Source organism: Marmota monax, unplaced genomic scaffold, assembly GCF_021218885.2.
Source record: "Marmota monax isolate L192 unplaced genomic scaffold, Marmota_monax_Labrador192_F-V1.1 WCK01_AAM20220418_F8-fsc00053, whole genome shotgun sequence".
NCBI classification, from domain to species: Eukaryota; Metazoa; Chordata; class Mammalia; order Rodentia; family Sciuridae; genus Marmota; species Marmota monax.
Window position 1 is genome coordinate 7,545,233 of NW_026693153.1, and position 16,736 is coordinate 7,561,968.

Below are 16,736 nucleotides of genomic sequence, written 5' to 3' on the forward strand. Positions count from 1 at the left end.
TCTCAACATGTGAACAGACTTTCAGGATCTCACTGCTGGTATAGCATTCACACAGTCCAATTTCCTTATCTTTCAGGTAACAAAATCAAGTTCAGGGAGTTCTCAATGACTTGTCCCTGGTCAAATAGCAAGTTACTGAGGACATGGGAATAGAACACTATTCTTTGGTTCCTAGACCAATATTTCTAATGTGGACCTTTATTTATTTATTTGTTTATATATGGTACTGAGAACTGAACCCAGTGCCTCATACATGCTAGGCAAGCACTCTACCACTGAGCTACAACCCCAGCCCCAGGTTAATAATTTTTTTAAAGACCAAAGGTAACTTACTTTCTTTTAGGTATGACGAAAGACTGTGAGTCAAATCATTGGCTTTGAGGAAACAGGAATCTAGAAATATGATGAACAAGCTTTGTAGAGAATTTTGCAAACACACAACCACAAGAGATTAAGTATGAATGATATATATTTGAACAAGTTATAAAACATCAGTGAATTGTAGAATCACTATATATTTTAAAGCATCCTTTAATATTTAAAATAACAGTAGCACAGAAGTAAACTTTTAAAAAACCCTCTATGGAGCTGCTCATCATTTCTTAGAGTATTGAAACGGACACTTTGTGTATTATTCAGCAGAGAGATGAAGCACCTTTGTTTTCCAAATTCATAGAATAAGCAATATGCAAAGGCAAAAGGAAATGGCCAAAAAAGTTTGAGAGATGCTCAAACCCACTAACGATCAGAGAACTACAAATTAATACAATGATGAGACACCACATTCATTTAGAATGGCAAATGTTAGAAGATGCATAATACCAAGTGTTGTTGAGAATTCAGGGTGATTGGAATGTTTCCATGGAGGATGGAAGTGTAAACTGGTATACTTGTTTTGAAAATTAATAATATGAGGATTATATACCCTATGATACCCTGATTTCATTTCTGGTTAAATAATGGAAATAAATCTGTGTGGTTTATAAAGGGACATATACAGGGACATTCATCATGGCAATATTTGTGATATGGAGAAGCAGGAATAACATAGTGTCCATATCTTGAAAAACGGATCTACAAATGTGGTAGATGAAAACACTGGAATACTATGTAGCATTTGGAAGTGATAAATTAGATGTGCATGAAGCCATAAGGCATATCTGGAGAAGTGTGAAATGAAGAAAAAAAAAAACACAAAGAGAGGATCAATACAAAGTCATTTAGATAAGATTTTAAACATATACACACAACATGACATATTTTGTAAGAATACATACATATTTAAAATGTATAGTAACATTGGAATGAATGTCTACGAAGAAAGAAATCTAGTGTGGATTTGGGAAGAATGGAAATAATGCATCAAAATACAATGTCATGATAAAAAACAATGTAATACATTAAAATAAAACAGAGCCCTTGTTGACCAATGGCTGTCATGGGCTATCAATTATGTAATACTTTTAACTGTTTTCATGAGATGCATAAAAAAGCAACATTATGCTTATTGTTATGGTTTGGATGTGAGATGTCCCCCAAAAGGTCATGCAAGACAATGCATGGCTTTGGGATAGACATTTGTGTCTGGCAAGTGGAGTGTCTTTTTCTGTTTCCTGATCATTGTGTGAGCTGCATTCCTCTGCCTCACTCTTCTACCATGATGTTCATCCTCATCTGAGCCCCAAGGAATGGAGCCTGCTCTCTATGGATTGAGAAGTCTGAAACCATGAGCCCCCAAATAAACTGTTTCTCCTCTAAGATTGTTCTCGTTGAGTCTTTTAGTACCAGCAGTGAAAAAGCTGACTAAAACAGTTAAAAACCTGATTCTATAAAAAAGTTTCTCTGTAAATATAGCAAGTGTTAGGAGGCAAAATACTTCTAAATTTGTATTGTGACACCAGCGTATATAACTCACAGTACATGAGTAACTAACTTCAAAGATGTTGCCTATTATATGTTCTAGAGCCGTTGTTGGTTTCTGCCACTGCCATTGCCACTGTATTTTTCTAAGCTTGGATACAATGAGACTCACTTGGGGAGCTTTACAAAAGATATAGATTCCTGGGATGGACTTTCCTTGGTACAGTGTCTCAAAATTCCTTGAGAGTGGGCTTGGGCTGCATTTTAAAAAGTTCCTTGGAGATTCAGTTGCAGCTAGCCTTTAGGCATTTAGGATCATGGATGTAAACTACACTGCAGCTCTCAGGCAACAGCAGAGCTAATTAGCTCCTAGAAATTCTGGCCTCAAAACCCTAATTAAGTGCCATGTGTGTGATATTAACAATGCACAGTGCACAAGACTAATTGAAAAGACATGTTCCCTCCCTGCAGACACAAACAACCTCAAATTAAAACCAAGTTAGATACATGACAAACTGAGTAGGAACAATATTTATTATTTATATCCACCTTATACTTATGCCCTTCCTTGTGCCTGTTCCAAATAACCCATGGCATCTCCCTGCCCTCACCTAGCATAAACTTCCTTTCTGTCCTTGGACTCATCTGTGCAGTGACCAGGGCCCTTTCTCCTAAACCTTCCAATGATGCCTTAGTTTACTGTGTCTCAGAATAGCCTAATTTCTTAACTGAAAATGAAAGCCTGTTTCTTAGGCTATATTTCTAAGATATTTTTTCCTCTGTAAATAAACTCATGACTCCACATTCTTGTCTAATTTTGTTACTGAACTCTAATAAAACAATAATATAACCCAAACTCAATACAGAACCTAGATGAGTTTTTAAAGTTTTTTTCTGATCTTTAGCTCTTAATTCTAGAGAGAATCGAGGTTTATGATATTCTATAAGGTTACAAAATAGCAGCAGTCCCATTAACTCATGAATCTTTCCTGAGTTTTAAAAGTATGTACTAATGAAGAACTAGCAGGGAAAACTGACTAGTGAGTCACATAAAAATAAAATTTTAGCGAAAGCTTGAGAGGTGATTTTGTTGTAGCACTTGGTTCCTGTGACAGAGCAGTCAGGACATAGCTCTCATGCCAGAGAAGCTGGAGTGGAGCTGTCTGGGTTCAGTAAGCCCCAAACTCCAAAGCTTGCTCATGTGCATATGCACTCCTTCAATTCCCTTCAGAGTAATTTTCTTGGAAAAGAAACAGGGCACTCATGTCTTCAAACCCCTATACAGTTCAAAAAAAGCATATCACAAAATAATTATAAAAATCCAGGGAACAGACTGTTTTTCAGCTTCTCAAGCTTCTAGAAAGCATAAAGTTGTAATGGAGAAAGAAAATCAAACTACTCTTGGCTTTTTCCAAAAGTAGTATTAGCTATTCCTCATAGTCTATAAATAACTCATCTGAACAGAGGTATTCAAACTTTCTATGGTTTGCTTTTATGACAACATCTATTTTCTGCCAGGCTTGTGCAAAAGTGTTGAATGTAACATAATTTTGAAATCAGTTATTTCAATAACTAAACATACATTTTAATTATAAATACTCAATAGCAGTAGATCTCAAAATATGGCAGACTTAAGAATCATCTGGAAGAGATGTTAACCTTACTAAAAATTCAGAATTTGGTTACGTCATTTAGACAGTTTGCTTGAAAAAATCTGGAAAACTACTTGAAATACTACTCTTTTTTTGTGTGTGTACTTGGGATTAAACCCAGGAATGCTCTATAACTGAATTCCATCCCAGTCCATTTTAGTTTTTATTTTGGCCCAGGTATCACCAAGTTGCTAAGCTGGCCTTGAACTTGCGATCCTCCTGTCTCAGCCTCCTGAGTTGCTGGAATTATAGGCATGAGCCACCATGCCGAGTCTAAAATATGACTCTCAAAAACAAAACCATGATTAGGAAATCCAGATAAACAAAATTTAAAAATTAAGATATTCATTAAGGCTAAAGTTCTTATAAAGGAGAAGTAAACCAAAGTTTCATATCTATACTTTTAAATGTATGCTTTATCTTAATTTAACTTTTATCCTCATTAAGGTCTCTTATTCCTTAAGGAGTGTGCTAAAAAAGACCCAACAATTAGTCTTTTGAGTAAAAAAAAGAAAAAAAAAAGCAACAAAAAAAATTTTAGTTTTAGATTCAACAAATATTGCTTAGCATCTTAATAAAGAAATGTTCAGGAGTTAAAATTGTTAGATTGAGCCAGGCATGGTGGTGCATGCCTATGATCCCAGCTACTGGGAAGGCTGAAGGAGGACTGTAAATTCAAGACCAGCTTGGGCAAGTTAGTGAGACTTTGTTGCAAACAAACAAACAAACAAACAAAAAACAAAAACAGCCACAACAACAACAACAAAACAACAAAAAGGTTTTGCAATGTAGTTGAGTGAATATCCTGGTTTTAATCTGGGCATGGTGGTGTACACCTGTAATCCCAGCAGCTCAGGAGGTTGAGGCAGGAGGATCACTAGCCAGCCTCAGCAAAAGCAAGATGCTAAGTATATCAGTGAAACCCTGTCTCTAAATAAAATACAAAATAGGGCTGGATATGTGGCTCAGTGGTTGAGTGCCCCCAAGTTCAATCCCAGGTACCCCCCCCCAAAAAAACCCAACCCCAAACCCAAAACCAACCAAACAGACAAAAACCCCCAACAACAAAACAAACAAAAAATCTATTAGATTGAGGAAGAAGGAATTAGCAAATGGAAAATATATTACTTCATTGCCTGAGATAGCTAACCATAATGTATAGTAAAGAAACAATAAGCATGTTCTGCTCTTCATCCTTAGGAAAACAGAAGCCTGGCTGTACCTGGTAGGTTGAGTTCTTCTAGTTCAATCACTGAGCGATGGCTGCTATAATAGTCCTTCATTAGCTTCTGTAGGTCTTCTGGTGTCCCTGGTTTGGGCTCTGATTTTGCAAGAACATCAGTAATTTTCTTCTAATATATGAAAGGAAAAACAAAATATAAAGATTTCAGAATGATATTTGGCTTAGGCTTGTTCCTCTGGCATTGAAACTGCACACACCTTTTGGTGATAGCCGAGTGTGAATGTAAGCTCTAATAAATACACTTAAGAAAATTTCCTGAATACTTCCTGGACATAACTATTATTTTGAAAAAATGAAGAGGTGATCTGAAAGGCTTCTTGTGCCTCTTGGTCTATGATTTCTATGAGAACTGAAATTTCTGCATGAGATTCTACAATAGGGTCTTTTCTGTTAAAAGTCAAGAGATTTTGTTGGTATGGAAACCTCTCGTTTACCCTTAAAAGATATCTATCCTTGGAAGAGTAGAATTTTGAGAATTTTTTGCCTAACCTGGTTTTTGAGGTGCCAAGTCTCAGTTTGGATTTCTGGCATTAGAGCTAAACCTGCGGGAGTAATCTGAGCATAGCAGCCTACTGAAAAGAGGACTTTACACCCCTGAGTTTTAAGTCCCGGGAAACTGACAATCTTCAAGTGGTCCTATGGAAAGGAGAAGTGATACTCTAACAAGAAATGCTTTCCCACATCTATTTTGATTTGGATTCATTTGTGTACTTGTGCAGCAATTCTATTCAATGTCTGCAGTGTACTGGGAACACACAACTGTTTATTTCATTTTCATCATAACCTTTCCTTCTCTCTTCCTTCTAATGTTTCACCAAAGATCCAGAAGGAGCCATTCCCCATCCCCCACTCCAGTTCCTTTCCTTCCTTCCCTAATATCCTCATTTCTACCCACTGCCAAGAATGATCAAGGTTCTGTCAAAGGAATTAACATTTAAAAATATGTCATCAGTGGGCATATTTTAGCATGACCTCAGCCAAGGCTAAAATATCCAGCTAGAGTTCTGACCTTGAGCCACAGAACTTAACACTCCTCAAGGCCATTAGTGTACAAATTATCAAAAAGAAGTTAAAGTCACTTCTTTAAGGACTTGCCAAACCTCAGCCAATTTGGCACCTCCTGTCTTCCTATTTGGCCATTTGTAAGAAAAGAAAAACATGCATGCACACTCTCAGTTTTCTAAAAGCTTGCTGTTAAGTAACTGGTTTGAGTTCATCTTCTTTCCTCTAATCCCAATCATATTTCCTCTGCTGACTACAGCAGTAGACCCTTCTTGGCAGGGAGAGAATTACGCTGCTGTTTTCACAACTGTGATGGAAAGGTGAAAGCCAACCATATTTTCTTAAAGGCTAAGCCATAAAAAAGTTGTATAGGAGCAATAAAGTCTTTTTTATGTTCAGAGGCAAATATTAAAATGGAAGGGGAACTTTTGCCTTAAATTATGGTTCCAAATTTGAGTCAGAAATGCCTTATGCTACCTTCATTTGTTTATTTTTAAAATTAATATTCTAAGGCATAGGGTCTCAAAATCTGGAATAAGTAGGAAAAGAAGGTCAGTTTGGGGGACAGAACCAGAGGGATCAGGGCAGTGTGGGAGGGAATAGCTCTAGGCTCCTTCTAAGTTAGAAATGCAGATCTGACACCTCACCACAACGAAAACACAGGGTGGATCACAAAGATGTTTGGTGCTCCACAGACTGAAATAGCAATCAGAAGAATTTATTTTTAGCCCCAACAGGAACACATTACTAGTGACCTTGGGGAAGTCACCAAACCTCACTATCTTAACGATCTTAATGATCTCTGTATTTTTAAAGTGGGGACTATAATAGTTATGACACATAAACATGTGATGGAAACCACATGGGGACATATCACCACAAGATATTATTAATATTACCTTTCTCCTCTTTCTGGTCTTTTTGGCGTCTTCTTTTATTTCCTTTGGTTTTATCAAGAAACATTCTTTAGGCTATAAAGAAACACAAATGAGGAGATGTTCATCTTCACATGATGATGTGTCAATGAATGGTATGAATCTCAATGAATTTTCTGCTCTGCATGTATTCCTCAGAGTACCTTGGTAATATTCTGCAGACTGAGATGCTGGGAGACCCACTGGAGCTTATTATGCAGGAGCAGAGCTGAGAGAATTTGAGAAAGTCAGGAAGTGTGAATGACTTAAGACTGGAAAATCTTTGAACAAATATCAAAATGCCTGGGTGAGTGTATATGTGTGCTGGATATGTGCAGAGCATTAAAGATGGAAGACAGTGGCCAGTTTGTAAAATAGAGGCAAGAAATAGATGTGATTAAAATTATGATGTGGCAAGACAAGCCTTTGACTAGAGTGAATGGAGTTTTCCATGAACTGGCTGTGTATGAGCCTGCATTTTCAAGTCACTGGTTCATTATTCTGTATTATCAATTCCTTCTCTCTTTTCCATAAGCACAGAAAATCCAAAGTAGGATATATTTACTTATGGTTTCATAAAACCAGCTGTACCAAATACTTTTTATAGTGACTACAAAATTAATGTCTCTGCTAATGGTCTGATAACAGTCTCAGCACCACAGCATATAAAGTAATTTATTTTGCCTGTTGCCTTGACCCCTGAGCACCCTATACAGCTCAATGCTATTTTTATCCTGAGGTTTTTTTTTTGTTTTTTTTTTGAGATTGAAAACAGGAAATTTGGACTAAGACCTTGATTTATAAAATAGAATGCCTCAGATTCCATATTTATTGATCATAAGCAAGAATATAAAATGTTTCCTATGCTGGATCTTCTATGCAACATTTTCCAACAGGTTGCCAAGTATAAAGGTATAAAATGTAAGTAAAACATTCTGAGTTTTACCTTGAAAACTCAGTTTCCATTCCAACTAGAGTGTATTCTATTTAAGCTGGCAAACCACTAACTAAAGCAATCTTGTCTCCACTGGCTCTGTTTAAAATGATCACAGATGAATCTTTCTATTATATGTTTGCAGACAGCCTGCAGATTAGGAAAGCCTATGGCCTCAAATCAGACAGAGAGATATAATACTATATAATTTCTTCAAGACATTAGGCCAAGGACCAGAAGTTTCTAGACTGTTTCAGTTGGTAAAGAAGCAGATTTAAAAGGTTCAAGATTAAAATAACCTGGGAGGGGCTGGGGTTGTGGCTCAGTGGTGGAGCACGTGCCTTGAATGTGTGAGGTACAGGGTTCGATCCTCAGCACCAAGTAAAAATAAATGAGGGTATTGTGTCCATCTACAACTAAAAAAAAATTAAAAAAAATAACATGGGAATCTTGAAATTTTAGCTGCTTCTCACTTAAAAGGAGAAACCTGCAAAGAGCAATTGCATCATAGCAAAAGAAAAGAAAGATATCATGGCCTTTTTAATGTAGAAAGTTAAGCTGGATTGTGGATGGATGTGGATTCATGTCAATTTGATGTTGGTACATGCTAGCAAGAAACTGGGTCAAGGCCACCAATATGTCACAGAAGCTGCCAGATGTTCAGAAGAGTCTAGTTACAGACCAGGCTAATGTTTAGCTCATGCTCCTCCAGCAGAGGCCTGGATATGATTAGCAAATCTCTTAAGGCATATATAATATTTCTTCACCAGTGTCAAGGCTTTTGGGAAGCAGATTTAAAAACCTGTTAAGTTTTCTTATTTAGTATATGGAGATATTCTCTAGGAATATGTTCAATGTGCACATTGAAATTATGCTAGAAAGATGATTAATTCAAACATGACATAAATTAACTTGAAAAATCAGCTCAGCTGTAAAGATATGGACTCATTTAATGATGTTTACTTTATGGAGACTGGGGAAGAAGATGTGGCAGACTCAGGCCAAACCACTAACAATTTCATAAAATCAATTCCTATAGGATGTGACTTTGACAGTTGACACATAATGTCATTTTTTTTTATGGCAATGTCAATATGTAGTTTGAAGAATCATATGTCCCTCAAAGTGTACAAAAAACATGGCCTTGCCAGGCATGGTGGCACATGCCTGTGTAATCCCAGCGGCTCAGGAGGCTGAGGCAGGAAGATCCCAAGTTTAAAGCCAGCCTCAGCAATTGTGAGGCACTAAGCAACTCAGTGGGACCGTGTCTCTAAATAAAATACAAACTAAGGCTAGGGATGTGGCTTCATAGTTGAGTGCCCCCGAGTTTAATCCCTAGTACACAAAACAAAAACAAACAACAACAACAACAGCCTCTAAGTGAAACAATTGGAGCATATTCTCAATTCCTTAAAATATAAAAAAGGGGAGCAGGGGTTGTGGCTAAGCAGTAGAGCACTCACCTAGCATGTGTAAGGCACTGGGTTTGATCCTCAGCACCACATAAAAATAAATAAAATATTGTGTCCAAGTGCAACTAAAAAATATTAAAAAAATAAAATGGCATGTATGTATGTGATACAGTATATATACAATAAATAAAATCAGTTGGAAAAAATATGTGTAAAAAGGTATATCCTTTAAGAATGACTCTCTTGGTTTAACATGAAGAAGCCACCTCCAAATGCCACTGAACAATAAATAAATAAAGGGCACTAAAAAGGCATAAATTTATAAGAACCAAGAAACCAGGAGAAAGGAAGCAGTAGTGGAGAGATTTAAACATTTTGGAAAATGGAAAGTGGTTAGAGTTGGTGGAGGTACTTAGTAGAGAGAGAAAGTTTGCACTGGGGCTTCTCAAGAGGTAGAAGCTAACTGTGAAAAAATCCAGTACTTTGGATGCCAGGAACTATTGAGAGTGAAGATTAGAAAAGAAAGGGACTTGTTGAAAGTGGATATTGAGAATATTTTGCAACCTCCATCCCCCAATCTCCTACTAGGCTGTACCTCCTACTCTGGCAGCCAAGCAACCATCCCATTACTGCTGCCTTTCACCTAGTCCTTCCTGGAAGTACACTAGAGTTTTATTCTCCGGAGAGATGAAGGGGTCCAAGAAGTTTGGCACGAGGGAAAAGAGGACAGAAGTTGAGGTTTACCTCCATTTCCTGAATCTGTTCCATGTTTATGTACTTCAGGCAGAACACTACTTAATTCTTTTCTGGAAAAATGGAATAGCCTCAGAAAAATGATACAAGAAAGTCACATTTGGGCTCCTACAGTAAAAATGCAGCTTTTCATTCTATCACACTATCATGGAGTACAATAATCAACAAACCCTAGTCATGTACAAAAACTTCTCACCAAGTATTTAATGACTCTCTGTGCAATATGAATAGACCACTAAAGTTCATTAGTCATCTATGGAAAGTTTCCAATATGAGAGCAAACAACCAAAGGACAAAACAACCTGGAGGAAAGATGAATGGTACAATGGGACACTTCAAAACAATTACAATTGCTATTCCCAGAGACAGAATATTTTGCAATCATGAAATAAGAACAAGATGCCATAAAAAATCAGAGAACATGTAAACACTAAAACTTATTTAGAAAGTTGGAATAAAATGTAAGAGGAAGGCTTTTAGATAAAAGGTAATCTCCTAGAAAAAGATAAAAATGGAAAGAAAATATGATGAGAAAATTAGAGAATTCACTCAAAAGATTCAACATTCCAATAAAAGGTATTACTGAAAAATAAATTATATGAAATAAGGAAGAAGTGATCAAGAAATAATATAAGAAAAACTTTCCATAACTGAAAGAAACTATCTAGAAATTCTATTGAAATCCCATTTTGAAATCTATTCAAATCCCATTAAATATGCAGTAAATGAATAAGAAAGTATTTTACATGAAGAGCATCAACGTAAAATTTAAGAAAATCATAGATAAAAATAGACTCAAAAAATTTCCCAAAACAAAAATAATATACAAAATACAAAGGATCAGGAAAAATAATGATGTTAACACCTTTCAACTGTATGAATAGATGCTAGAGCTCAATGGAATGATGCCTTCAAAACTGTGGTAAAGATTATTTGTAAATTAAAAGCTTTTATACCCAGCCAAACTATTAATCAAGCATAAGAGTAAGATAGAGACATTTTTCAGAAAAATAAGGTCTCAAAAATTTTACTTCCCACTCACAGATATCAAAGGCTTTATTCCAGAAAAAAAAAAAGGCTAAACCAATACAAAAAAAGATGGGATTTACCAAAAAGGGTGTCCAACCCCAGACAGTATTGAAATGGCATCCTAGAAAATAATTAAGTGGTCTCAATTGCTTGATGGGCCTAGATAATAGCCAATTTAGAGTGGAAAAAATGACTGATCTATTTGGGTTATGGAAAATATTATTCATAGGCATGTGGAAGAGATGGTGGAACATAAGGAGTCAATTAACAATAGGAAAACACCAAGTCAGGCAAATAAAGAAATGAGAAATGAGTGCCATGAAAATAAATAATTGCATAAGAGAGATGATTATAGCTTCTTTTTTAAAATCAGCATTAAACAATATTTCCATGATGTAATAATAATGTAACAGTGACAACTGCTTTAACTAATATGTGTTGGATATTGTGTTGGCTAAGTCAGGCAGCAGATGGAGAGGGAATAGGAGGTGGATGGGTAAAAAAAGAAGATGGGTAAGATAGCTAAGGAGGTTTCCACATAGTGTTGAAGGAGTCACTTGATTATTTCTTGAAACTTATAGTAAAATGCAAAAGGAGGGAGTTAAATTGAGAGGACTGTTAGAGATGAGATCAAGGGTGTAACTGCAAAAACATTTGTTAAGACCTCAGAAAGAGCAAAGGTGGTGTCTCAAGTGCAGTAGTTCTCTTTCACCCATGGAGGATGTTTCAAGACCCCTGGTAGATGCTTAAAACTACAGTTTTGTACAGACAGTACAAACCCCTAAAAACACTTTCTTTCTTTTTTCTGTATACCTATGAAAAAGTTTAATTTACAAATTAGGCATAGTAAGGGATTACTTATAACAACTAATAAAATAGAATGAAGCAATATATTGTAATAAAATGTATGTGAAAGTATCTTTTTCTCTATCTCTCTTTTTTTTTTGGTGGTGTGGATTGAACCTGGGGTGTTTAACCACTGAGCCACATCTACAGCTCTTTTTAATATTTGATTTAGAGACACGGTTTTGCTGATGGCTAAGTGCCTGGTTAAGTTGCTGAGGCTGGCTTTGTACTTGTGATCCTCCTGCCTCAGCCTCCCAAGCTGCTGGTATTACAGGTATGTTCCACTGCACCTGGTTCTTCTCTTACTATATGGTATTTACGTTGATACAATGACTATGATTGAACGAAGTGAGGTGAGTGATGGAGGTCTTGTGATGTAGTGTTAGGCTATTTCCTAAGGCTTACTTGAATACAAGCAGTATGATACCACCTGACAGTCTATCTGATAACCAAAGCAGCTACTAAGTGACTAAGGGGAAGGTAGTATGCACCTGCCCACAGTGGGTTTGCCAAACAAAGGGACAATTCACATCTGGAGTGGACAATGATACAGCATGAGATACTAACATTTTATCATGTTAGTCAGAATGGTACACAATTTAAAACTTATGAATGGTTCATTTCTGGTATTTTTGATTTAATTTTTTAAAACATTTATTTTTTAGTTGGACACAATATCATCTTTATTTTATTTATTTATTTTTATGTGGTGCTGAGGATCAAACCCAGGGCCTTGCTAGGAGTCTGCTGAGCCACAACCCCAGCCCATCATTTAATATTTTTATATTATAAAAATCAAAACTGCGGCTAAGTTGGGGGGTTACTATACTATTTAGCCACATAAGAACTTTTAAAAATATTATGTGTATGCCTCAGATTTTCTCAAATAATATGCCTTTAGGAAGCTTAAGGGGTTTTATTTCTCAGTTGTCTCAGCAGGGGCTGAAGGCAGAGAAGGGTTTATCTAGCAAGGATTTGTGGATTTGACTTCTGCTTAATGGAGTAAGATCCAAGAAGACTGAAAGGTGACTCAAACAGATTATGTATGCAGGAATACCACTAGTTTGGCCTGAGAGGGTCAGAAAATAAAATAAAGAGAGCCATTTGGATCCTCAGAATTATGTCAAAAGGCAGGCTGAAGGAGGTGCTCAGTTGCAAATATATGCTATTTTTCACTTTTAAATAATGAGACTGAGGGCAGAACAAAGTACTCAAAGGACGGAACCAAGAGACACGAAAATTACCCTTGGCCTTAAGACTTAATGAAGAAACTCCTAACATTTGCCCTGCTGGACCAATGACTCCTTGTGACTCCTAATTCTCCCTTTTGAAAGAGAGTTATCTATCAGTCAAGGGTATCCTATGTCTGCCCCACCTCTGTGTGTTGTGCAAATGGGGAAAGAATTTTTCTCTTTAGTTTCATAGATTGAGAAGAAACATACTAAAAAATCTAAGCTTAGGGAACCTGCACCTGGACCTGACTTTAAGGATGAGATTATAAAATATAGTAATGGGATAAGACTTTTAGAAGCCTTAGAGGGGGTGAATATATTCTGTATATTGGAGGAATATAAATCATTAGAGGTCCGAGGGAAGACTATGGAAGCTAGAATCCATGACAATTCCCAACTATCTATCTTTCCCTGTGTTCATGCCCCTTTGCATTCCCTCCTCTTGAATCCAGTGGACTAAATTCACTGATTTGCTCCTAACAGAATATGTCAGAAGTGATGAGATGTCAACTTTGAGATTAGGTTATAAAAAGACTGTGGTTTCTGGCTTGACTACTCTTGCTTATTCCCTCTAGGATCAGTTGACCTGTGGGAAGCCAGCTGCAATGTTGTGAGACAACCATGTGGAGAGGCTCCCAGAGGGACTGAGGCAAGCCAACAACCACATGAGTAAGCTTCAGGGTGGACTCCCCGTTGATCCTTGCATTCGGCCCACAACTTGACTAGCACTTCATAAAAGATGTAAAGCCAGAAGCAATAAACTAAACCATGACTGTGACATAACAGAAACTTTGAGATAATACATTTTTTCTGTTTTAAGCTGCTGACTTTTGGACCATTTGTTATGCAAGAATAGATCAAAGCAAAGAAGAGAACTGAGATGCTGTCATGGAAAGGAAAAAGGTGAATCAGAGAGTGGATAGGTCATAGTCCCATGTTCTGTTATGAATCAAGAATGATTTTGGAAATAAAGAATGAAACAAATATGAAACAAGCAATGCTGAAGCGAATTGAAAATATACAGCAGAGAAAGATAAGGAGCAGAAGGGATAAGCTTTCTTGGTAAAGATTTCTCTATGATCTTTTTCGATCAACAAAAAGCTAGTTGAAGAAAAAAATGTCCACTGTGGTTTTTGAGGGGGACGGGATGGGTCATGGAACCACTGAAAGGCTTCTGACATCAGGCAGGCATCAGTGAAAAGTCAGAAAATCCCTTGCAAAGGTTTATATTCTGGGAAACATAATTACAAAGTCACTAGGGCTGGCTCTGAAATGACTGATGTTGAGAAGGAAGAGGGTGATGCAATCTCTGGGAGTAGGGAATTCATCATTTATTTTGGAAGCAATACCTGGGGAAAAAAAAGAACTGCTGGCAAATCTTTATATTCACGTTATTAAGCAGGCCAAGGATACTTATTGAGATGTGAAATGCTTGCTAGAGATGATGTAGTTGTATGGATTTTAAAACTTTTATATAGCTACAAATCTGCTGCTTGAAATACTGGACAGTTACACATGTGAGGCCCAGTTAGGCAAAGAAGGGAGCACCATTTATCTAAAAAGATGCTCCGCCTTGTGCTATTAAAGCCTGAATGTATATTATAGTTGACAGTTCAATGTCAGGTGATTCTTGTACATGCGAGAAGAAAAACTTATAAAAAAGAATAGCAACTAACAAATCTGAAGAAAGTTAAAAATTTAAATATTGTATAAAATAATTTCTGTTTTTTTTCTATTATAGGAAACATATAGCTGGTCATGTCAGCCAAATAAATTCCCGACACTGTGTTAGATACTATACTGGACACAAAAGAAATCCTGGCCCCAGTGCACTTCTGAACCAGCTGGAGACTCAAGCTCTATGTGCATGAACAACTAGAGAAAGGCTCCAGAAAGGATGGTGTGCCTGGTAAGAAACTTGGTCTTGTGGTGGGATGAGAACACAGGGGAGCTCACAGAGGAGCCAGAAGGAATATGTGGGTAGTCAGGGATGGAGTCAAGAACTCCAAGTTGGAGTTAGGAACCCTGCCCTAAAGGTCAAGGTGGGGGAGCCTTTCAAGGAGGGACCTATGTCGAGAAGGTCAAGAATGGGGCTAAAGAATGGATGCTGAGTTACAAGGCTCCAAGAGACCTCTGTAAACAGCAATGTCAGGAAGCTGACGGTTTACCAGCTGGGGCACATAGAGTGGAGATGGTATGAGTGGTGAGAAAACTCGGGTACTGGTATAGTCATCCTTCATTATAATCATTTCACAAATAATGAGTGCCAATTTGGGACAAAATTCTGTGGATGCACAGATAAAGTCTGTCCTTGGGGTGTACCAGGCTGGTGGGGGGGATCCAGATGGACATCACTCATATGAAGCAGAGGAACACAGATTCCCATGTAAATTCAGAGAAAGGAGAATTCTCTGGCTAGGGAAATGAGGAGGGTTGCAAAAAGGGGTTAGAGGATTTTGTATGGCTGACTTGGAGTCTTGAAAGGAATTTGGTAGAGAAAGAAATAGAAGGAAGAAGAAGGTGATTAAAAGAGGCAGTAAAACTTTAAGCTTTTGTATTTCCTTTTTTTGCTCAGCAGAAAATTTACAAAGGTATGGGACCAACAAAGCACACGGCAAATCCAATTTTCCAAGCTAACAGAGAAAGGATAGGGAAAAAGAGCAGTGGAAGCAGCAGAATCCTCAGAATCTGCTCCCAGCTAGCTGAGAGGGGACACAATCCCAGAGCTTGTTCTTTGTACAATGGAGCACCACTGACCACACAGTGTCACTGTGAAGATGATTTGAGTGAGTCACAGTGTGCCTTGTAGAGTGACTATTGTAATTGCTCAATAAAAGGTCTTTAACACTGTCAAAATCTGGGTAGCCAAAGATGGGCAAATGCTCCTAGAACTGAGAAATATATTTAACTTTCTTTTTTCTCATTTTTCTTCTCATTCCTATAGCCACCTTCCACTTACCTAACTTGATAGATAAAGAAGCTATAAAACAGGTAGGAATTTAGCAATGCAGATGGTATCACCAGTAAAAAGCCAATAATGATTCAGGCTTGTATGAGTTTATTAGTTCAAAGCTATTCTTTTACCAATGGACCAAAAGAAGTAAGGAGGAAGCGAGATGAAAAATCAAGGGGGAAAATAAGGAAAAAGAAAGCCAATAGGGTACAAAGAATATTTGGAAAAAAGTTCTGCAGATGGATACCAACTAGATCAAAGATCAAAGAAAACATGGTTGTGGTGTGCTTGGTGGGATTAATTAAGAAAAAATTAACTCCATTTTGAGGAAGTGCCTTGAAAAGGTAAGGATTTAACTTATAGGTCTTTGAAAGAATGACTAAAACTAAAGCTGGTTTAGGGCCTCTGAATAAAACATTCAATGGTTGGAGAGAAAACCCAGATGATTACATATTAAATATATACACCTTTTTATACTCCCTTTCCCACAAAGAAAAAATAACAAAATAAAAAAGATGAAGCGTATTTCATTATAATAGTGAATACTTTAGTGATTATTCTTTGACAACCACAGTTTGAAGTATTTAACATGTACTAATTCATTTAATCCCCATGCAGGAAGATGTAATCATTATTATCATTTTACCAAGATGGAGACTGAGGTAGAGAATTTAACTTGCCCATGATCACATAAGTGGCTAGGTTGTGGCTCAGTGGCAGAGTACTTGCCTAGCACGTGTGAGGCACTGGGTTTGAACCTCAGCACCACATAAAAATAAATGAATAAAATAAAGGAATTGTGTCCATCTGCAAATAAAAAAATATTTAAAAAAAATGGGATTACATCCCTGTCAATTAAAACAAACAAACAAACAAACAAAACCACTGTGCAAAATTGTGTTGCAC

The 16,736-nt window shown here is 37.0% G+C and overlaps 1 protein-coding gene and 1 long non-coding RNA gene across 6 annotated transcripts in view; one reads left to right on the forward strand and one right to left on the reverse strand.

Annotated features, from left to right (window-relative positions):
* The window catches only part of Cmss1 (cms1 ribosomal small subunit homolog), a 327,203-nt gene that overhangs the window by 10,620 nt on the left and 299,847 nt on the right, over positions 1-16,736 (reverse strand). For all 5 annotated transcript variants that reach the window (XM_046455268.2, XM_058582905.1, XM_046455269.2 and 2 more), the window contains 3 exons: positions 6,657-6,728; positions 4,735-4,864; positions 334-393 (listed from right to left, as the gene is read on the reverse strand). In XM_046455268.2, coding sequence (XP_046311224.1) covers positions 334-393; positions 4,735-4,864; positions 6,657-6,728 — 262 coding nt within the window. The remainder of the gene's footprint in view (positions 1-333; positions 394-4,734; positions 4,865-6,656; positions 6,729-16,736) is intronic.
* The window catches only part of LOC124099977 (uncharacterized), a 34,659-nt gene that overhangs the window by 8,733 nt on the left and 9,190 nt on the right, over positions 1-16,736 (forward strand). Inside the window, exons 2-4 of the long non-coding RNA XR_006854141.2 lie at positions 13,453-13,546; positions 13,698-13,780; positions 14,619-14,786. This is a non-coding gene — a long non-coding RNA (uncharacterized LOC124099977). The remainder of the gene's footprint in view (positions 1-13,452; positions 13,547-13,697; positions 13,781-14,618; positions 14,787-16,736) is intronic.